Source organism: Ailuropoda melanoleuca, chromosome 8, assembly GCF_002007445.2.
Source record: "Ailuropoda melanoleuca isolate Jingjing chromosome 8, ASM200744v2, whole genome shotgun sequence".
NCBI classification, from domain to species: Eukaryota; Metazoa; Chordata; class Mammalia; order Carnivora; family Ursidae; genus Ailuropoda; species Ailuropoda melanoleuca.
This window is the reverse complement of record NC_048225.1, coordinates 96,796,602-96,818,612: the sequence shown is the minus strand read 5'-3', so window position 1 is coordinate 96,818,612 and position 22,011 is coordinate 96,796,602. Positions and strand designations below refer to the sequence as shown.

The following is a 22,011-nucleotide window of genomic DNA, read 5'->3' as shown; positions in this document are numbered from 1 at the left end:
CTGAGCTGAAGGCAGACGCTCAACCGCTGTGCCACCCAGGCGCCCCTGTAGACGTTCTTATGTTAAGGAAGGTGCCATGTTCTTATCTTTCTAATCCTTGACACTTTTGCCTCTCTTTCCACCTTAGGTACCTCTGTGGAGACTTTGCATGTGTGAGGAAGACATGTCTTGGCTTGCGTACTTCTTGGAAATTTATGTGACCTTTGAGTTCTCTTTTAGGAGGTTGGACTGAGAGCTCCTCTCGTTGCCATGCCAGTCTTCCCCTGGCTTTGCTGAGGTGTATAAAGGTTAAATGAGGTTATGGCTGTGAAGTACCTAGCCCAGGGCATGAACCTTCCACAGCTCCTAGCCGTTCAGATCTGTTCTCTTTCCCCTCCAGCGTGGGCATCTTATATGACCAACTCCCCAACTCTCATCGTTATGATTGGCTTGCCAGCCCGGGGCAAAACCTACGTGTCCAAGAAACTCACACGCTACCTCAACTGGATTGGGGTGCCCACAAAAGGTAGGTACGGACATTCATTCCTTGGGATGGGAAATTATTGGTTCTTGGGCCTCCCAGGCCTCTGGAAGACCTATTCTCCTTGGTGTCAAGATTACAGGGTGCTTCTGTCAGAAATAGTGGTTGATTCCTGATTTACTGGATTTATTATTCCCTGTTTACAGACTTATTTCCTCTTGGCCTGGGTGGATTGGCCTAGATTTAAGGGCATGCCTTTGATGGTATAGGGCTTTACCTCCATATAGGTCATCTCGTCTAATCCTAGCAGTACTCCTGTGAAATCCCAAAGTGGCTGAGGAAATTGAAACTCAGACAGTTTAAGACTTGTTCAAGAACTAGTATGTCTGAACTTGAATCTAACTTGACTCTTAATCTGGTATTGTTCCCAACATACCATGGTGCTTTTTTTCATTTCCTTGGCTACTCTACCATTAGACCAAGAAGTCCCCTTTGGTGGGGCCATTGTATTGTTTCATTGCTGAAGGCTGTTGGTGTCATCTGCAGTGTTTAATCTTGGGGTATATCGGCGTGAAGCAGTCAAGTCCTATAAGTCCTACGACTTCTTCCGGCACGACAATGAGGAGGCCATGAAGATCCGCAAGTGAGTCTTCTTAGGCCTGACCTCCCAGCCAGCTCTTTCTCTGCCATCACAAGACTAGATGTGGCAGGGCTCGGTTTTCCTTTTAGTAATCCCGTGGGGATTTTAACTGGAGATTATTTGGTGGACAGGTCACATTGGGCTTGGGTAGTTAAAACAGGCTGAGATAGATGCATGTGTGTTTTTCCGGTAAATCTGTAGAGGGGATACTTTATATGCATGGGGCAGGGGAAAGGGAAAGGTATAGGATAGTCTAAAAACCTCAATGAGGAAGTTGAAAAGTCTAATTAGGGGAATATTTTGACCACTGGGAAAACTAAGCGGGAAGGGATGTGACTCTTCTAGCAACCTAGTTGTTCATGTCTCTGGCTGTGCCTGAACTTGGTCTGTCACTACTCTTGCTCATGTCCTCTGTTCTCATGGCAGACAGTGTGCTCTGGTGGCGCTGGAAGATGTGAAGGCGTATCTTACTGAGGAGAGCGGGCAGATCGCGGTAAGCCTTTCCTGCCTCTTCCCCATCTTGATCTCCACCCAAGAGACTGTGAAGCCTCACACTGGGTCTGCTTTGGTGGGATTCCAGTTCTCTTTGCCCACTAATCTACTTTGTGATCTCTCTCCCCAGGTGTTTGATGCCACCAATACCACTAGGGAGAGGAGGGACATGATTTTGAACTTTGCCAAGGAGAATTCCTTCAAGGTAGGATTCGGCTCCATGCTGAAGGAAAGGGATGAGTGGAGGTGAGGAATCAGGAGGGACGTGAGGATCTCTTTGACTCCAGTGGGTGAGGGCAAGGTTGGCTATCCACTTTTCTTTTCTTGGGGAATACCCCCAATCCTTGAGTGTTTTTTTTTCCAGGTCCTTTCTCAGCCCCATAGCCTGTATGTCTGAGGCCCTGGGGATGTGGTAAGAGCTATTTTTAAACGAAGAGGACTTGAAGGCCACTTTCATGACAGAAAGTCCTGGGGGATGTGGTGGCCATGGTGGGGCAGGTGTGAGCACGGGCTGTTAATGAACAGCCTGGGCACTTTTGACTCATTTATCACTGCCTTCCCTCCCTGGCCAGGTATTCTTTGTGGAATCTGTCTGTGATGATCCTGATGTCATTGCTGCCAACATCCTGGTGGGTGACAGCCTTGCATGCTACCACCTCCCTGTCCTTTCGGCCTTGTGTTATATGTGTGTTAGTGGGTGAGGGGGGATTGTCATCTGGGCAATGAAAGAAAGAAATAGACACGTTTAACAGTGCAGGGTGATCTTTTTGATCTGCCAGAGCACCATTTTATACTTCCGCATTCTTCCCTTGGGAGAAGAAACAGAGGCTCTGAGGAATGAAATAAGAATGAGCTGTTGAACGGAAGCCAAGACTTAGACCGTAGGAGTTTTGGCCCTGTGTTCTGGGTATCAGCTGGATGCTGAGACCTAGGGATGTCCTCAGAGTAGATCAGCCTCTTCGCTGTCTGTCAGGGCCACCACGGAGGAAGGTCATCTGCCAACTATCTAACATTCAGGTCTGCGATCTATGCACTGAGCGCCTCATGCCCTGTATGATCGCGGTATAAACCAATGCCTGTCTGATGGGTTGTACTGTGCTGTGTAGACAGCCTGGGCACTGGTATCATGGCGGTGTTCTCCTAGCAGTGTGGGAGCTTGGAAGCATCTAAGAAGAGGCATCTGGTCCAAGTCAGGCATGCATCAGATCCAGCACCCTATTCTGAGTGGTCGTACGGAGAAATTGAAGCCCATTCTGTCTTCCCAGCAGGGCACATAAAGGGATTGGGGCCCAGGAGAAGTTTGAGCTGTGTGACTGCCTCAGTCCTTCAGCCAAGGGCAGGCACATGACTCCCCAGTTGTCTTTCCTTTCTTGGTTGCCAGGGTCACAGGACAGGGAGGGGGTGCTCAGTGAACGGGGATTGCCAACGCTCCAGTGAAAGGGCCCTTCTATGGACTTCCTTCTCTTTATTTAGCATTGGCTGTTTGCAGGAGGCTGTTAAGGGCACACCTCTGACCAGGCCCTACTCTCCCTATTATTTCAGGAGGTAAAGGTGTCGAGCCCTGACTACCCTGAAAGAAACAGGGAGAATGTGATGGAGGACTTCCTAAAGAGAATTGAGTGCTACAAAGTCACCTATCGACCCCTTGACCCAGACAACTATGACAAGTAAGGTTTAAGGCCATGGTTTGAAGGGCTTGGGGCAGGGGTCTCATTTCAGAAAAGAGCCTTTCTCCCTCTGTCCTCTAACTTTCTTCTGACCATCCAGACCTATAATGTTTACATCATTCCAGAGAAACAAGGTATGGATTTGTGGCTTCTTATGTAGGTTGCATCTTACACTTGAACAGTGAAGTTTTTTTATCATCATTTCTTCCTCTCTGTTGTCTAAAGCAAGATTTCTTAGTCTCCACGTTGCTGACATGTTGTGCTGACTAATTCTTTATTACAGTGGTAGGGAGCTGTCCCTGGTGTCCACTCACTAGATACCAGTAATGCTCCTAACCTGGGACAAGCCAGAATGTTTTCAGACATTGCCAGGTGTCTCTGAGGAGCAAAATCAAGTAGTTCTGATCTAGGGTGTTGTAGGGCACCCCTCAGAGATGTGTCATCAGCTTTTGATCAGTTTTTGTTGTGTGTATGTATCTATCCTTTAACACACATATATTAGCGTGTAAGTATACATATGTTACACAGGTAAGAGTAACATAATATCGAAATGTATTTACGTTTACGTAAAATATGTACATGTACAAATACATGTAATGTATATATGATATTTATATATAAATACATATAATACGAATAGATGTAAGTAAAAACGTGTAACAAACATATAAATATATATTATATGTAAAATGTGTGTGCGTGTGTGTGTGTGTGTATGGCATGTAAAGTCCTTAAGACCATGCCTGGCTCATCAGAAATGTCTGATTGCTGCTAAGCCTTTATTACTGTGGTAGTGTCTGTTGGCAGTGTGCTCTGCAATATGGGTTAACTTGATGTTAATGAGGTATGAGAGCCATAGTAAAATGTCAAGTCCATGTTGAAGAAAGATGCATATACACAGAAACCTGGAGAATGTAGCCACAGAGTTAACAGCTGTGTTTGAGTAAGATATGGCCCCGCGGCCAAGCAGATGGCAAGATAAGTGTTCGAAGCTCACTGTTCTGTGTGTTAGTGGTCTGCTTAACGTTTTGAGTCTTTAAGTTCCTTCGAGTAGATTGCCCAGAATGTTAGTATTTGGAGGTGTTCCTTAATATAGAGGTTGAAAACCACTGTTCTGGAAATGGTGTAATAGTGTATTCTTCTACATAGAAGTTCTGTATAGAAAAACATTCTAGAACAGTGTGTGTGTACATCAGTATTTCTGATGGTAGGGTTTGCGTGACTTTTATTTGCATCATTCTACCTTTTTTTGAAAAATTTTTTGGAATAAGCATTTATCATTTTTTAAAAAATTTTGATCAGTTAGCATTTATGATTTTTACAATGAGAAAAATTCTCTGATGAGGCAATGGCTGTGGAAGTACCTCTGAGAGAGGCTTGGTTAGGTCGATCCAGGGGACGTGTAGGGATCTTTAAGATCCGGCTGCCTGCTGCCCTCCTTGCCGGCAATGCCATCCCCTGGCCAGGTCTTGACCGCCTCACATGGGGTTGTGCTTCTCACCAAACTTCGGGGTTAGCAAAATTGTCAGGTCACCTCGTCTGATCCTTGAGGGAAAGCCTGGATTCTTTGTATCCTAGTTATCTACATTCCACAGCACAGTGTCGGCACTGAAGAAATGGTAGACTGGCCAGAAGTTCGGGCCATCTTACTTCGTCTTGGGTCTGAGGTGCAATCCGTCTCTTACAGTGGGTTCCTTAAATGTGGGTTGGCTCTGACAGGAGAGGAGGAAGAGCTGCCTCAAGCCCACAAGTAATTATGCGAATCCTTCTCTTCCCGCTGTTACCCTCAGATTTTCATTCCCAGGGATTCTCTTTTCTCCTGCTCTGTCCCAGGGACCTTTCTTTCATCAAGGTGATAAATGTGGGCCAGCGATTCTTAGTGAACAGAGTCCAGGACTACATCCAGAGCAAGATAGTCTACTACCTCATGAACATCCACGTGCAGCCTCGCACCATTTACCTTTGCCGACATGGAGAGAGCGAATTCAACCTCTCGGGGAAGATCGGGGGTGACTCTGGCCTCTCAGTGCGGGGAAAACAGGTGAGGAGGTGCTCAGCAGCAGGCTGGGGTTCCCAGGTTTAGAGTGGGAGGAGGGGCACGGTGGAGGTCATCTCTCTTATCCCCTTACTTCTTCCTAAATCCCACTGGGGCCGAGGCTGTGGTTTCAGATAATCAAGCAAACGCTGAAGACCTCTTCTTGTCCACGGGTTCTGGCTGTGTTGTGATGTGGTAACTTGGAACCACTTCTGCTGTTAATTCAACTGTCAGATGTTTATTGGGTGCCACTTGTGTGCTCAGCACAGGACAGGATGCTCCAGGGGAAGTTCATTTCCTCTTGGGTTTGTCATAACTGTGTAGCACTTTTTGGATTTTGACCGTGGTCCTACACGTTGTCCTTTATAGGCCAGGTTAGCAGTTGTGTGCATGTGTGTCTGTCTGTGCATGTGCACGCAGATTTCTCTGCTTTTAAAATTTTTATCTCGAACCCCAGTTTGCCCAGGCTCTAAGGAAGTTTCTGGAGGAACAGGAGATAGCAGACCTCAAAGTGTGGACGAGCCAGCTAAAGAGGACTATCCAGACCGCTGAATCCCTGGGTGTGACCTATGAGCAGTGGAAGATTCTGAATGAGATCGATGCTGTGAGTAGGAATTCTGATGGCTGCAAAGCCAGTAAGAGTCTTATATCCAGGCAGGAACTCTCAGAAGTCACAATATGGACAGTTTTATCTAGAAAACTAGAACCACCAGGTAGTAGTACTAGGGGAGGAGGTGGGAACAGTTGTACCCCAGTCAGGGCTTCCTGCCTGTTGGAGCACCTGTGCCAGTGCGGGCCCAGACCAATCTGTGGCCTAGCCCCTCTGGCATCTGGGGACGGTGCGGCTCCATTTTGTTCCCTTGTATATTTTTCTCCTGGGAAAAAGAAATGGCTAACAACTCACTTCTTTAATTTCTGCTTAGACCATTTGGTCAGCTCTTCTGGAAAAGTCTTTTCCAAATTTTTTCTTGGCTTTCTCTGTCCTTGAGTGCAAAAGCAAGCACTTCTTTTTCTTTTCTTCCTCTGTACCTTTTTATGCCTTCTGGAAGAATTCTCTAGTCCCTTCAGTTTCTCCTCCTTCCTCTTCCCTTTATCCTGTGACTTTTCTTGGACCTTTAACTTCTCTGAAGTAGTCAGAGCAAGTGGCAGCTTAAGCTCAAGAAGCCACGGCCTCTGTGCAGTGACCCTCCCCCCACCAGTCCCCGCCACCCGGGCCCATCAGTGGCCAGACAGGCAAGGACCCGGCTCAATGCCTGGTGCATAGTAGAGAAGCCTGGGTCCCTCACTGTCGCCTCCCTCGTTTGGGTGGGCCGCGTGGGTCGGCCTCCCTCCCGCAGCCAGTGTGCTCCCTGCAGGGCGTGTGTGAGGAGATGACCTACGCACAGATTGAGAAGCAGTACCCGGATGAGTTCGCGCTTCGAGATCAAGAGAAATACCTGTATCGGTACCCTGGTGGGGAGGTGAGATTTCCTTTCACGTGGGGCGACTGCTCAGCCCTCCGTTGGGGGGTTTAGCTTTAATTTGGGGGAAGGATTGAATGGGATGTGAAGGGTCTAGAAAGGGTAGTTAAGGCATCGTGTAGTTTTGTCCTCTGACTTTGGGTCACAGTGTGTTTCATTCAACTTAGACCATTGAACGTCTCATTAGGATCTCCGGGGAAAAGGGTGACAGGATGTCTTGTGTGTTAATTGTAGAATCAGCATCTTCTTTTTTACTTCTTTTTTTTGTTCCCCTCCCTCAGTCCTACCCCCACGCAAGCAGGTATAGGCCCCGAGTCAATATATGCGTTATGAATGATTTCCCCTCTCATTTTGCATGTTTGAGGCTGTTTGCTGGCCGGAGGGCCTTCCTAGTCTAGAGCCATGGGAGGCACAGGTAAATAAAGCCAACGGCAGAGGTCCAGGAAACCCGTAGGAGCCTCTCGTTGCTTCCCGTGCTGCCTGTTCGTCTGTGGGAAGGAAAAAAGCCGCAGGCTGAATTCACATTTCCTCTTTTTGACCTGTCGTTTTCTTGATCTGAATGTTGCTCTTGAACGGCCTGAGGATTCTCAAGAGATCCCAGGGCTGGGGGGAGTTAGCAGGCGACATGAAGTCGCTGAACCTCCAGGAGGAAAGCCAGCTGGGGAAGAAGAAGTGGCCTCCTGACTCTGGAGCCAGCCACTGACTTGGCTGCCAGCCTGTGCCTGGCCTCCTACCAGTCTGCCTCACTTCCCCCATAGTCGTACCAGGACCTGGTGCAGCGGCTGGAGCCCGTCATCATGGAGCTGGAGCGTCAGGGCAACGTCCTCGTCATCTCCCACCAGGCTGTCATGCGCTGCCTGCTGGCCTACTTCTTGGATAAGGGCGCAGGTGACATTGGAGGGAAGAGCCAGAGGACGCATTCATGGGGAGGGGGCTGGACTCGGGGTGGCACCAGGATCCCAGGCAACAGAACCTCCCCCTCTTCCACTCAAATTGGAGTGCATTCTTCCGGCAGCAGTGTGGGGCTCCCAGCAGCCACAAGGCCAGCTACTTGCTGAAGTTACTCCTCTGGTACAAAGTGCCCAGTGGAGAGTGGCCGCTGCTGGAGCTCCGTGATCCTGCTTGGCTAAAGGGCCAGTGTCAAGCTGACACTCCTGGCAGAATCAGAAAAGTGGTGGAACATTCCCGGCTTGTTATTTGGCTACAAGGAGGGTGGTGTCTTCGAAGCATCTTCATTCATTGGATTCAGCATAGGACAGTTTCTGGGTAGAGCCGTAAGGAAGTTGCTAGCTTTTCTGACCCCTCCCTTCCCTTCCTGATCTCTCTCTGGGCAGCCTACAGATTGGCCTTTGGTACACCCAGGTGGGCCACGATCTTCCCTTCCACTGGGTCCTGGCTACTCACTTACTCCTGTTTTGCCTGCATGGAAGGATCTAAAATGGACTGCTTTCCTCCCTTAGCCTCTCAGTGATTTGGGCAGCTTCTTTGGTGGCCATCCTGACAATTGGGGTTTAGGGGAGGAATTGTACAACTCTAGGTCAGGGTGAAGAAAACTCATGAGCTCCTTAGACTTTCCCACTAACGTCACCTTATCTCATAGTACTAAGAGACTTGTCTCACCTGGTCTTTCTGTTTTCAGATGAGCTGCCATACTTGAGGTGCCCCCTCCATACCATCTTCAAACTTACTCCTGTGGCCTACGGTAACTATGAGCTTATGAGCTGGGCAGGAGGTGGGGATTGAAGAAAGTTAGGCTATTTGAATCTTCTCTGAAGTTTGTCTAGAAGTTCAACTTTATCACCCCTGTATACCAGGGAAATTCCATCTGTGCCTTCCTTTTTTAAAAGGACGTGTGGGGCACCTGGGTGGCTCAGTTGGTTAAGCATCTGGTCATGATCGGCTCACGTCATGATCTCTGGGTCCTGGAATCAAGCCCCACATCGAGCTTGGGAGCAGGAGCAGGGCGACTGTCTGTCCTTCTCCTCTCCCTCTGCCCCTCCTCTTGCTCATCCTCTGCCCCCCCCAATAAATGAATAAAATCTTTTAAAAAAAGGATATATATAAAAGAATATATACATTCTTTTATGGTATGTTTCTCATATTGAATCTAAGGAATTTTGGGGGAGCTTTTTTCCTGAAGACCTTTTCTCTTTCCTCTGTTTCCTCAGGATGCAAAGTGGAAACAATTAAACTCAATGTGGAGGCTGTGAACACTCACCGTGACAAGCCAACCGTAAGTATTTCCCACAGATGAACATGCAGGCTCCCTGCCATCTTGAGTCTTTGAACCTTTGACATCACGAGACTGGGGTTTTGTTTATGTACGAAAGGGAAACACATCCAGAACTCATGTCCTATGTAGTAGTCTGCTTACTTCCAAAAGGAAGAGATGTTGGAATTATTACTTTTTAAAATTAGTACCTCTTTCATGAGTCTTAACCTTGGAAGTTGGCTCCTGGAAATCCAGTTAAATATGGGAAGTGTTTGGCCAAAGTCAAATACAGATTTTCTTCCCCCAGGGAGTGCTCCCTTTAGAAAGTAGGACCCAGAGGAGCCTATAAGGTGGGATCAAGAGGTATAGGGTTCATTCCTAGGTCTGTCCTGATAATCTGTGTGGTTTTAAATAATCCCCTTCCTTCCGTGGGCCCTCCCTTCCTTGGAGTCTGTTGCTCAGGGAGCTTCTCCTTCTACAGTCCTTTAGCTTCCTGGGACTAGGACCGAGGCTGTGGCCCATGTCTTGTGAGAGACCGTATGTGCAGAGGAGCAGGAGTGGAGGAAACTGTTGTGGTTACAAGCATTTTTTAACCTTTGTGAGTGAGCTTTTGGCTTGGCTTTCATTTGTGTGGTGTCCCTCCATTTCCAATCAGAACAACTTCCCCAAGAACCAAACCCCTGTAAGGATGAGAAGGAACAGCTTTACGCCTCTGTCCAGTTCGAATACAATAAGGCGTCCAAGAAATTACAGTGTTGGGAGCCGGCCCCTCAAGCCCCTCAGCCCTCTCCGTGCCCTGGACACGCAAGAAGGGGCCGACCAGCCGAAGACCCAAGTCAGCATTCCGGTGGTGTAACCGTGTGTCCCCTCCAGGCTTGGCCTCCTGCCCTTGTCACTAAGCACCAAGGAGTCATTTAACTTCCGGCCCCCACCCCCAATACCCTCCATGGATCTTAACATAGAATGTGAGCTCATGTGTTTCCAGACCAATCTTAGCTGTTCTCCAGTGTGAAACATCTCCCCTCCCAGGGGCAATTTGACCAGCGGGTGTTTTAGGACACATCCTCGGTTGGGATGGTCTGGAGGAGGAGGAAGAAGGATACACTCCCCTGGGTGCTTAGCATAGCTGGGTCTGAGGTTAAGCCTGCCCCATAGACTTGGTTCTTGTGCCTGGTGTCTAAACCCCTCATGTCCTTGTGTTGGTACAGTGGGGGGCGGGGCGGAGGGGGACACAGAAGCCCATTTTTCCTTCACCTTCGTCTCTTCAAGGTGTGCTTTACTCACAGTCCTTACTTGCCTGCTTTGTTCCCCCCTCGCTCACCTCCCCTTTGGATTGTCCATTGTGATGCATGGCGTTGTCATCGTGGTGTCTGTCAAAGCGGGAAGGGGTGGTTGGCGAGAGAGAAGTCTTGGCTCTGTTGATGCTCTCTGCAGGGGGCCTCAATGGATCCAGACTGGGGGAGCTTTTTTTTCCCCCTCTCCTTTCCTCTCAAGCCAGGTGGTGAAAGGGTCAGCCCAGGCAGCAGAACATCTGCAGATGCTCTGGAGCCTGCAAGTGGACATAGGGCGAGAGTTCGAGCCCCTGCCCCGAGAGCCGGTCCCGAGTCTGCGAGGCTCTGGGGGAGTTGGCTCTGAGTATGTGCGAACTATCTTGGTTGGTATTTGTCACTTCAGGAGCCAGGCATGGGTCTTTTTGGCGGCTGTGGAATGAGGCTTAGGAGACTAGGACGTTCTCTAGCTCTCGCAGGGCTCTTGCATGGCAGCCATGTCTTTTTTCAGTGGCTCCCAGCTTTGCCAACCACAGCAACATTCCTGCCGAGGCCAGTGACCTCTGAGACTGTTTAGAAGGACAGAGTTAGATTAAAGAGTCACCACTGACACTGGAATTGCCCAAGGCAGACGGCAGAGAAGGGTTCACTAGGGCTGCTTATTTTCTTGTAATTTTCAACACACTCTCCTCTTAACGTTAAAAAAATTTTACATGAACAATGGTTTTGTGTTGTTTTAGTTTTTGTTTTTGCGTCAATGCGGAAAGGCCTGGCCATCAATTTAATCTCATCTTGGCGTCCAGGAATCTTTGGACCCTGAAGGGTCTAGCTCCTAATTTTCTGGAATTGCCTATTCATTTATGTCATTTTATTTTCTCTGTAGAGTTAAACAGGAAATGTTTAGAGCAGGGGATTCTTAGCTCCTTGGTGGCCCCTCCAATTCCGTATATAAAACATGAATAAGTTTTCTGAGAGGGAAGTCAGATTTCTCATGAGATTTTTAAAAGCGGTGGAATGAGTCCACACCTTAAAGTTATCAGTTGTCTTTTAGAGGAAACCAGTGAGAGCAAGCACCTGTTTGCCAAGGGTCTTTTTGTTTGGTAATAGAAGACCTTTTGTCATGGTTCTAGAAGCGTTCTTTAGAATCCTCTTTAGAATTTTTGAAACACATACATGCCCCCGTCCAATTTAGGCTTAATCTTTAGCTCAGAATCTCTGGGGTTGGGGTCTGGACATGTATGCATTGAGATAACTTCCCTGAAGATTCTGAGTCATACTCAAGGTTATTGCTCCATTTTAGTTGTGGGGAGAAATACTGGAATAGTTCCTCAGACGGAGCTTCAACCTAAGAATTCTGAATTCCTTTTGGCTCTGAAAGGACGCTTCTCTGGAGATGGATGTGTGAGCAGATCACAGTATTACACTAAGTGACCCCCTTGAAGGCAGGCTGCGTGTTTTAGAGGGTTAATCTAGGTTCTAGTCCCATCTTTAATCCTTTATGCTGCGGGGTGATGAGGAACAAATCGCTGTGTGAGTAAGTGTCCTCGGGTAACAGCTGGGGCTTTTCAGAGCTCTGGATAAGGCACAGGGATAAAACCTGCAGGGTGATAAAGGTTATCATCACAGGCCGCTGACTTGCGACCTTGAGTCCTTTATTCTTATATCTCGAGTAGGGCATCACAGTGTTTCCAAAGGCTGCTTGCCTAGCTTCTGCTCCTCATTGCGTCTAACCTGCTATTCCTGTTTTGCCTTTACATTCTGTGTACGTGATGTCTTTGCCGGGCTTTGGGCTGGGTGGGCTCGCTGGTGGTGGTAGGGTACACGGAAGTGGAAGAAAAGGTCTTTGCCCTGAAGGTTACTTAAGAGGCAGGGTATATAATTTATAATAAAGAACATTTGCCAAAGAGCAACACATTGAATCTGTAAGTGTGGACACTGCAGTGGAATTCAGATTCCTTCTGACTTTTGTCCTGTGAGACTAAAGGGGGGAAGCAGGTGAGAGCCCTCCCCCTCTAGGTGAGAATGAGATGCAGTCTAGGCGCTGTGTGTGGCAGTGTTACAAGGCGGCCTCATCTAACCCTTCTTGGCCGGCAGCATCCTTAGCCCGAATTGATTATTCAGTCAGTTTTTGAGTTTTTCCTGCTGCTGTGCAATAAGAATAATTCAGAGCTAACGACTGACAAGCGGGAGATTCCGGATCCAGACTTCGGATTTGGGCTGTGCATACTCTGAGTGAGAGGAAAATTGTCTAACGCACGAGCATTGTGTTAACCCTGTTATAAACCCCGGTGTGAGCCCTGGTGTGAGCCACAGGTCGCCACTGCGACCCTCAGCCTGCTCCTTGTTCCTCCACTCTCCCCCGTGCTAGTTTGCTTCCCCCAAAAGAGGAGCCTGCGGTGGTCTTTTTAGTCTCAGGTGGGACACAAGAAATTAGAACTTGACTGTAGCAAGGCTTTTGGCATCCTTCAGTTTTTAGAGCAGGATCTCTCCAGAGAAGTTTCTGCAGGAAGAAGCCAGGAGAATACAGAATGGCATAGAGCTCTTACTCCAAATTTTAGAGAAGTTCTACTTCCTACCTTTTCTATCCTCCTCTTCCTTTCTTACTGGAATGTGTATTGGTTGTATCTGCACATTACTATAATTATGTCTAGATCAGAGATTCCACAAAGAAAGGGTGAATTCCAGAGCACCTTTTGCTGAGGCTTTCGGTTTCGTTGTGGGAGAAATAGGTGAAGGCTTTAGCATTTAATCTAGTAAATTATTTAATCTAGTAAATGGGGAAAGGAATATCCCCGTATATTTTATTTTCTTGCTTGGAAGCTGAATGATGAATTTCGTGACAGACTTGGAAGAAGAATCTGAAGGAGATTTAGAGAACTAGCTTCTCTTGTCTCATATCCTCAAATTAGAATTTAGTTCTTATTAATCTGTATTGTCTTTGGTTTTTGTTTTGATAAGAGGATTGTTTTACCATTCAGCTGCAGAGTAGAATTAGAAAATCTTAAAAACATGCATTGTGTAGGGTCTGCCCTATCTTATTGTCTCAGGGTTTTTTTGTTTGTTTCTCCCGCAAAAGGCTAGAATTAGGAATACCACGCATCTGTGATCCCAGGCTGAATGGACGAGTGTTTCCTGTGAGGATCTGAGTGTTCCTCTCTGCCATCCACAAATGGATCTGCAGGGGCACCGGCATTCTCAGAAACTTGACATAACTTTGGAAATCTATCTGATGGTTTTTCTGTGAGTAGGAGGTCTAGGTTCTGGAGAAACTCATTGATGCTTTGGGTAGCCAAAGGACAGGGGGAAGAATGTCTAATGATTGAGAGAACTATATCTGGGTTATACAGTCTTATGGACATTCCATTGTTTTTGCTGAGTTCAGAAGCCATGGTGTGTGTGTTTTCAAGAAATTTGGTCAATTTACCCAGCTTTTCTAGCACGTATTTTGACTTGGTCATGTTTTAAAATATTTTAATTTAAAAAATATCTAACAATTGAGCCAGGTTGAGACATTGGCAGGATGGATCTCTGACTTCCCAGAGAGGTGATACAGTCACCAGAAGTATGTCCAGGGGTTTACTTTGGATGCCTAATGTCCAGAAGACTGTATCTAGTGGTATCCATGTGCTTACGGACTGGCAGACCCTGGTAGAGTCTGTATGCTGACTGCCTGACTGGCAGACTCCAGTAGGGTCTTGTAATCTGACAGTCTGTTTTCGGATTGTACCAGTTAGTAGGATATGCATATGATTGTAATTCTGTGCCTGTTGCATGTATCCTACAAAGAAAGGCAGTAAACACGTTACCTTTGTTCTTCAGGGGCAAGTTCTATACACTCTGATTTTTAATAGACATTCCTTTTAGAGTAGCAGCCAAATTCTCATCATTTTGTAGAAAACGAAGGTTGAACATCACTTGTGTGTGATATTTTGTAAACTCAGTGAAGGAAATACCTCCTCAAAGCCTGAGATTGTTGCCTCTTCCTGCATTCATTCCATCCACTCTCCCACTTCTAGGCAGGAGTTCCCTTTACCACCTGCTTCTGAACCTTCTGTGTCCTCAGCTTCCCTGTCACAGGCTATAGCAGTGGGTAATGCTGCCGTTTGCAGTCTGCCGTGTGTTTGGCTTTTATTCATAAGCTAATCAATAAAAATGCAAAGAAAATGTTGCATTTAAAGATTGATCTTAAGAGTTGGCAAAGGTATTCTTTCCAGTCAGCCTTTCACTGGGGATCTAGGACCAATATTTACCAACTCAGTGTTTTTGTATCTGAATTGCTTATGTACATTTTTTTTTGTGTGTTGAAATAACAAAATCCACTCGTTCTGATATGGTAATGGTTTTACTGTGGCAAAAGCAAAGGACTCATCACCAGCTGTGCCCCTTGGAGGGGGTTGGAAATGGTTGAAGGGAATGGACTGAATTGGGAACTCACGTACTAGAGTTATCCTGCGGATTTCCTAGGCACAGCTCTGGTGAAAAAGGAATGTGAGTCCTCACCAGCATTCTGATTTAATCTGGTGACATTGATATCAAAATATGCCACTCAGATCCACATAAGGTGTGTATAACTATATTTGAAATGTGTTTTCATGTGTGTTTGTGTGTGTATGTGTGTTTGTGTGTGTGTAGAATGGGTAAATAAAATTGTTGAATAACTTGAACCTATTAGAAGGTTTCTGGGTTTTTTGTTTTATATTTTGGGTTGTGTTCTCCACCCACTCCTCCACCTCTGAAACTGTCTCCTGCTGCTCCATGATTAGCCTCAGAGGAGCCAAAGCCAGTTGGCAGCGTGACCGGAGTCCTTGGTGTGGGCATGGCTCTCTTCCACCACCTTCTGGGAAAGATGGGAAGGACATTATGGAAGGCCCGTGAACTTCAGTAGAAGTTGTGTGTACTTTTTGGCGCCTCTACAAGAATTAAGAAAAAATTACCTTTGCCTGTACTGTACTGTGACTCCTGTTAGCCACATGTGACTCATTATGGTAAAGAAAAAAATGTGGAGATCTCTTAGAATTTAGTGGGCTGTTCCTTCTAAAACATGACCTGCCTGTCTCAAAGAGCTTACAGTCAACAGAATGAAATGACATTTAACTTCTGGGACAGGAAATACAGGTGGAACTGTGTCACCGCCTTATGCCTCATTCCTCGTCAGCCTAGCAAGGAGCAGGAGCTCATTAGACGCGCAGACGCTGGGGCCCTGTCACACGCCCACTGAATCAGAATCTTCATCTTAATAGGATTGCCAAGTGATTCAGATGCACATTTAACACTTGAGAAACACTGCTCTAGGGGGAAGAATTCCTCACAAAACATTCAATCCCACTTTATGGGAAGAAGCTGGTTTATCCTCAGACGGATTTCAGAACGGACTGGGATAGCCACAACTGTAGAGACCCACCTCAGCAGCCAAGTAGCCTCTGACTGTGGTGCCATTTTGTCAGCATGGTCTTTTGGTTGATAGTAGCCTACGTGCTCTCCTTTTACCACAGGATTTCCTGCAGCTCCTACCTCCTATCTTGGGTATATAGCTTTATAGTCTAGGTCTGGAAGAAGTGCCTAGTCCAACATGGTTACAAAGGTTGGTTTCTCAAGGAAAGAAGCCCATGGCTATACTGTTGGAGTTTGGTAAAGGGTAATGGGGTGTGTGCCAGCACAACAGAGGGTTTATGCATGTGTGCGGAGCTGGGGCTATGGGCTGTGGGGGAGCAGTGGAAGGGTGGGGGATGGGTACTGCATTACTTTTATTTGTCTTTTGGCGGTGGTATAATAGCTTTGTCTCTCTTCCTGTCTGGCTCGTAGGCAGAGACCGGGTTGGCTGTGGCCAGGCACTCTTCTTTGGCGTCCCTCACACCACTTTGCTGATGATGTGAAGGCTGAGGCCAGACCTCTCCAAGATCTACTACAGAGCTTGGGCTGGCAGCTCCACAGCAGCTCCATCAGGAGGTTAAGCTGGGATCGGACATTTGGGGCCACCAAAACGAGGCCTGGAAAAGCATTACATTTCTTCCCCTCATGCCTAATGGGAATATCTGTTACACGGGAAAACTTAACTTCCCTGTGCCTCAAAACATCTAACAGTCTGAACTAATCAGTTTGTATTATCTCTTTGCTGGGTATGACCCCAGTTGGCCAGTCTTGTTCTGTTTCGGCCTTTAACTTCCTACCTGTGATTGTATCCCTGGCTGCCTATTCTTTTCTGAAATGCAAACGCATCCTCTTCAGATTTGCTTCCACGTGAGAGGGCTGCGCGGCGGCAAGCCTGTTTTGTGCTCTAAGAGCTGGTCTCTGCATCCATTCCGGCCAAGCAGGCTAGAGGACAATACACACGTTAGCCATCCCTTTTTGTCATGTTGGAAACAAAGAGACAAATTCACCAGGTGTGTGGAGGGTATCTGAGAAATGCAATTCCTGAAATGTCTCTTCTGCGGTGATGGAAGAGCAGTGTCAGCCACCTTTTCACGTAGAGAAGTTTTTCCTTGTTCCAGGCCCTGGAAGGGCAGGATCTGACTTTGAGACTCCCCAGAATGGGTACCCGTGTTCAAAGTACCCTTTTTCTAAGTAGCTGCTGTATTTCCTACCTGATGCTCCGTCCCCTCACAGCGGCAGAAGGATATGTTCTCTAGTGGTTGGGAGTGACGGCTGGAGAGAAAAGTAGGGTGCCATTGACATTACCTGAAGAGGTAAAGAGGGTTCCTTGGGGATCAGCTCTACCAGGGAGTTCTTGCTTCAAACCAGGTGCAGGGGAACATGACTTTCTGTGTGGTCTGTCACTATGATGTGGTCTCTACGAAAGCTGTGGCTGTGCCTTCGAGAACTCCTACCTCTTAGCTAATGGTCACAATGGGGGTCTCCTGGTCTCTTATGTAGAACACTAGGGGATACCTGAGTCCTTGAGGCGTCTGTCATTTGGCTTCTTGTAAAGCTAAGCCAGGTAATTCTCTAGATCAATGTGATTCTTTGTCAATGTGATTTTAATATGTCACTACTCCAGAGGAGGGTGTGGAAGCTCCAAAGGATAGGTATCTTACAAGCAAAATTCTTTTTCTTTTTTTTTTTTTTTGGTTAAGTAAGTTTTTTAGCTTTTTAAATAATGTTTCCCTTTGATGCAGATACCCCCTTGCTGGGCAAGAGGGCGAGTAACAAGAAAAGTAATGAAATGCAGCTTTTCCCAAATGGTTCTTTTATACTGTGGACGATACAGGGCTCTGTTACCTAAGATGTGATGAGCTGGGCTGCGGGCAGCTCAGCATCCAGCAGCCAGGAGCTTATTTTATACGCACAAAGCTGCCTTCAGAAAGGTTCCTGACTGCTCCATAGCAGGGGATTTTCATCTGGCCACTCGTAGCGTGCGGTACTGTACTGACTTTGTTCTTGTGCTGCGGGCTTCTGCAGCTAAACGCAATGTCTGTTGATGATGAGATGATGTTTTTATTTAGTTATTTATTCATCCATGGGAGATATTTTTAAGTCCCATATTAGCGTTTGCATGTGTTTGAGCAGAATGTAAGATAATTGATGTCTGTTTTTTGGTAGAAATTTAGGTAGTTTGAGATTTTAAGTGTGATGTCCATAGTATCACTTTAAATTCAATTTCCAAGATCTAGGTATCTGTCTCCTGTAAAAGGATGATAACTATATTAAGGCACAGTGGATTTCTTTTGAGTACTTGTTTTTCTCATTGATTTTTATCATAAGTATCAACCAAGAGATGCATTTCTCTGGAGGGAAGTTTATCTCCTGGATAAATAAAATCATGCTAGAATATGTCAGTGATATGTATTGCTTTGTAATAAGAAATATAATAAAAGTTATTTTTAATTTAAAGATGTAATTAATTTTTGAAATCACCACAAAATAGGATAACATTTGTGCGTTATACATACCCAAAAGATTAATAACATTGTGCAAAATGTCTTTGAAACTAGCTTCTTGAAAATGATTCTCAAATTCTTAGATCAGATATCTATTTCCAGCTAGCGTTTGAATTGGTGACTCCTGCCTTTATCAAATTACGTTAGCATTTCAAAATGGTATCATTATTATTGCCATATATTATTGACATTCTGGAGCTTTACTAATTTATTTAACAAATATTTAATGATCATCTATTGGTCGTCATGCAGTGAGTAAAACCAAGTCCCTGTCCCCTGTCCTTGGAAAGATCTCCAAGCACTTTTGCAAGTGTTATCTTACCTGGCCATCAAGTCATCATTTGTATAGGGATAAGCACATCTGGGATCATTCTTTCTTCACCAGTAGGTGAATAAACACCCTTATTAAGTGACTTACCTCAACACTGATGGAGTTTTCCTCAAAGCGCATACCTCAGAACAAGGTAAATGGTAAGATGTGTAACAGTGAGGGCCCAATAAACATATAACATGCTATTTTTAAATGTAGCTAGAAACTTCATAAAGATACCAGAATTAGAATATGACTCATCAGAGAGTGCCCCAGTGTTGTGGAACGGTCATTATTTGCCTTATTTCTGTAGCCTTAATTGTTCCCTCATGTGTTCAGCCTCTCCAGGATCTTCCCTGGGGACTCTCTGTGAGGAGGCCGGCCTCACTAGCTTGCCCTGGTCGGTGACAAGCCCACTGGCACTTCCCCTGGCAGTCTGGCAGTCGCCCATCACCATGCTTTATGGTCTTGAAGTATTCCACACCATCCAAACTACATTCATTGTCTTGAACGCATCTGAGAATTTGACAAAAGCTAAGGCCCCTCGCCCCCACAAAAGACAGATGCCTATCACTTTCTCATGCAGTGGAGGGGGGTCATGACCTCAGGGTAGCAAAGAAGGAGCCAGATATAAGGTACAGACACACCCTGTCTCTCTTTTCTTTGACATTAAAAAAAAAAAAATCCATCTGTTTGATACTAACTTTTTTAAGCAGAGGGAAAGGATATGTGGGATTCTGAAATGCTTACTTTTTAAAACTGGACATTGTAGAATTTTTAGGAATTTGAATAGATGGTAACAAGACAGAGTCACTAACCTCCAAGGCAGCGGGGGCGGGGGGCCATATTTTTTTTTCTTTCTTTCTCTCTTTTTTTTTTTTTAAGATTTTATTTATTTATCTGACAGAGAGAGAGCCAGTGAGAGAGGGAACATAAACAAGGGGAGTGGGAGAGGAAGAAGCAGGCCCAATGCGGGGCTCAATCCCAGGACCCCGGGATCACACCCTGGGCCGAAGGCAGATGCGTAACGACTGAGCCACCCAGGCACCCCCATATTTTCTTTTTCTTAATCTCAAGACACCGAGTGTGTCTTTTGTTCTCATTAAGCCAGTGCCACACTGTTCCAGTCACCACAGGCAGAACATGTCACTTTCGAGCTCCCTTCTGAATTCCCCAGGGCACCTAGATACCCTCTCGGTGGTATGCTGTACCTTCCCAGCGAAAACTCGGTCAGATTCGAGAGAGGAGCTTCTCCTCGCAGTTAAATGAAATAATTTCACAAGCACAGGAGCCCTCGCGAAGCGGCGTTCCAGGGCTAATAGGGCCTCCCCTCAAAACAGGTGGAGCCTTCTCCAAGCATCCAGCCTACTTTCAGAGAACAGCTTCTTCATCCGTTTGCATTTTCTTCCTTAGTGATTCTCTCACCTTATTTTACATTCAGTTTTCATTTGCCAGAGTGTCTCCTCTTCTATCCGTTGCCTTTTCAGAATTTATGGATGGAAAGGGATACAGTCTCTGGGCACAATTTAATAAAGTCTATTAACCGTTCTTTTCCCAATTTAAATTCCTGGGTCATTTTATTCAAACCCTGGAAGACCCTTTTTTTTTTTTTTTTTGCTTTGGTCAGTGTTTCAGATTAGAAGGTGAAGGTGCCAGCAAACCCAGCAAACCCCTAAATGAGGTGTGGAGATAAGCAGTGTGGAGACAAGCAGTCTAGGGCTGGAACGGAGCTTCCTCAATCATTCAAGACCTTCTGTCCTGCAGTCCTTCTGTCCTATCATGTTCACTCATCATCCTCCAAATGCGTTGGAGTCTATACCCCCCAGTGCAGTGTAGCTACTCGAGCTGTAGGAATCCTGTCTACATCGCCGTCGGCAGGAAGGAGCACAAAGGCCACACTAACTTCTCGCCGTAGTGCGTGTGTGTCTTGACTCACAAACAAAGCTCATACTACAATGTTTTGTGAACAATTAGAGCTTTAAAATTTTTCTATTAGTTTTATTCTCGTGGAATCTGCATAAGGGCTACTTTTTTTTTTTTTAAAGATTTTATTTATTTATTTGGCAGAGATAGAGACAGCCAGCGAGAGAGGGAACACAAGCAGGGGGAGTGGGAGAGGAAGAAGCAGGCTCATAGCAGAGGAGCCTGATGTGGGGCTCGATCCCGTAACGCCGGGATCACGCCCTGAGCCGAAGGCAGACGCTTAACCGCTGTGCCACCCAGGCGCCCCATAAGGGCTACTTTTCTGACCCAGGTTTTTCTTGGTGAGGCATTCGAGAAACAGCAACTCCATACATGCAAATCGTTGGAAAAGCATTTTAAATCTTTTCTGAATCCTCTTGACAAAGACCTAATCATGAGTCTAATCATAACCGACTAGAGAACTTAAAGTCATCTTTTTCCAATTCTCTTAAAACCTTGCACACACACACACACACACACATGCTGCAGTTTAACTCCCCACAACACCACCACAACTCTCCCTAGGTGCGGCTGACTTCCTGCTCACTTTCTGACCTCTTCCACCAATCGCTGTCTGCTCATTGTTTTGTGGAGCAAGCCAACCAGTCAGTACAACTTCTGCACTCCCCCCGTTACCTCGGTTCTCCAGAAAACAATCTGGATTAGATCAAATTGCCCTTCATGTCCAAAGGTCTAGAAGGGTTTGTGAATTCTCACTTATTAATTTTGCTAAACTTGGACACTAATAATAAAACGTGTAATCCTAAATCCCTTATCTGTAATCCCAAAATCCAAAAAGCTTTGAAAACAAAGTTTGCTTCCAATTTATTTGACGGGAAAATCTGACCTAAACTTTGTGAGGATATGTACAGTCTCTATGTATCTCTCTTAGTGTAAATATTCTTACATTACATAGAGAAATATAATTAAGACAATATTATAAGTAATATGGTATCTTTCTCAAGCCCTAATCTTAATCTAAAGTAAACCGTTAAGATGAAGACTTATTTGTGATTATTTCCTGTAATAATGCTCTATTTTATGAGGAATTTAGGAATTCCTCATTTAAAGATAAATAAATTCCTAATTTTAAGAATAAATAAAATTTTCTTTCACTATTTTTAATATCATTTATTGTACAAACATGCATTAGATGCTGGGGAACTTGTATGCCTCAAGAAGTGGAATATGTGGTGTGTTAAGCAAAATTTCTCCAAACCTGATGAAAGAGACAAAAAAAATCACTGGAGAAATTTTTCAATGGCTTACTGGGTATTGCTTTGTAGACCCTCTCTGGGATTATTGTTTTCATAGGAGTGTGTAATTTTGATTGGCTTTCTATTAACTAGTCTTTTTTACAACTCTATATAGACTAGAGGCTAATTTGTAGGAAAAAATGACTTTCTGAAAACAATGAAAACATTCCTGATAACGAGGCAAATGAATTTTATCCAGTAGAGATTCAATTAATTTCTATCAGTTAGGAAAGCTCATTCCAAATATTAATTTGTTGCCATGTGTGATATTAACCAGTTTCACATTGATTAGAAAAGTCACTTCAGAAGGCCTTTGACTTGAATACATTAATCTCTGTTCCTCAAATTCTTCTTAATGCTTCTCCCATTAACGAG

At 45.6% G+C, this 22,011-nt stretch overlaps 1 protein-coding gene across 7 annotated transcripts; it reads left to right on the top strand.

Moving 5' to 3' along the window:
* On the top strand, window positions 1–18,025 carry PFKFB2 (6-phosphofructo-2-kinase/fructose-2,6-biphosphatase 2). 7 transcript variants are annotated; one of them, XR_004627314.1, is made up of 15 exons: window positions 1–505; window positions 1,007–1,103; window positions 1,527–1,593; window positions 1,723–1,797; window positions 2,165–2,221; window positions 3,135–3,259; window positions 5,093–5,300; window positions 5,752–5,898; window positions 6,650–6,754; window positions 7,513–7,642; window positions 8,394–8,456; window positions 8,923–8,987; window positions 9,622–9,801; window positions 14,998–15,219; window positions 16,037–18,025. XR_004627314.1 is itself a non-coding variant. In XM_034666952.1 (14 exons), the coding sequence occupies exons 1-14, from the start codon at window positions 301–303 to the stop codon at window positions 16,097–16,099; spliced, it is 1,587 nt and encodes a 528-aa protein (XP_034522843.1). In that variant the 5' UTR covers window positions 1–300; the 3' UTR covers window positions 16,100–18,025. The 7 variants fall into 7 exon arrangements, 5 of the variants coding, with proteins under 5 accessions (XP_034522843.1, XP_034522844.1, XP_034522845.1 ...); XR_004627313.1 differs by having other exon boundaries at window positions 14,998–15,815; XM_034666952.1 differs by lacking the exon at window positions 14,998–15,219.
* Window positions 18,026–22,011: the final 3,986 nt, after the last annotated feature.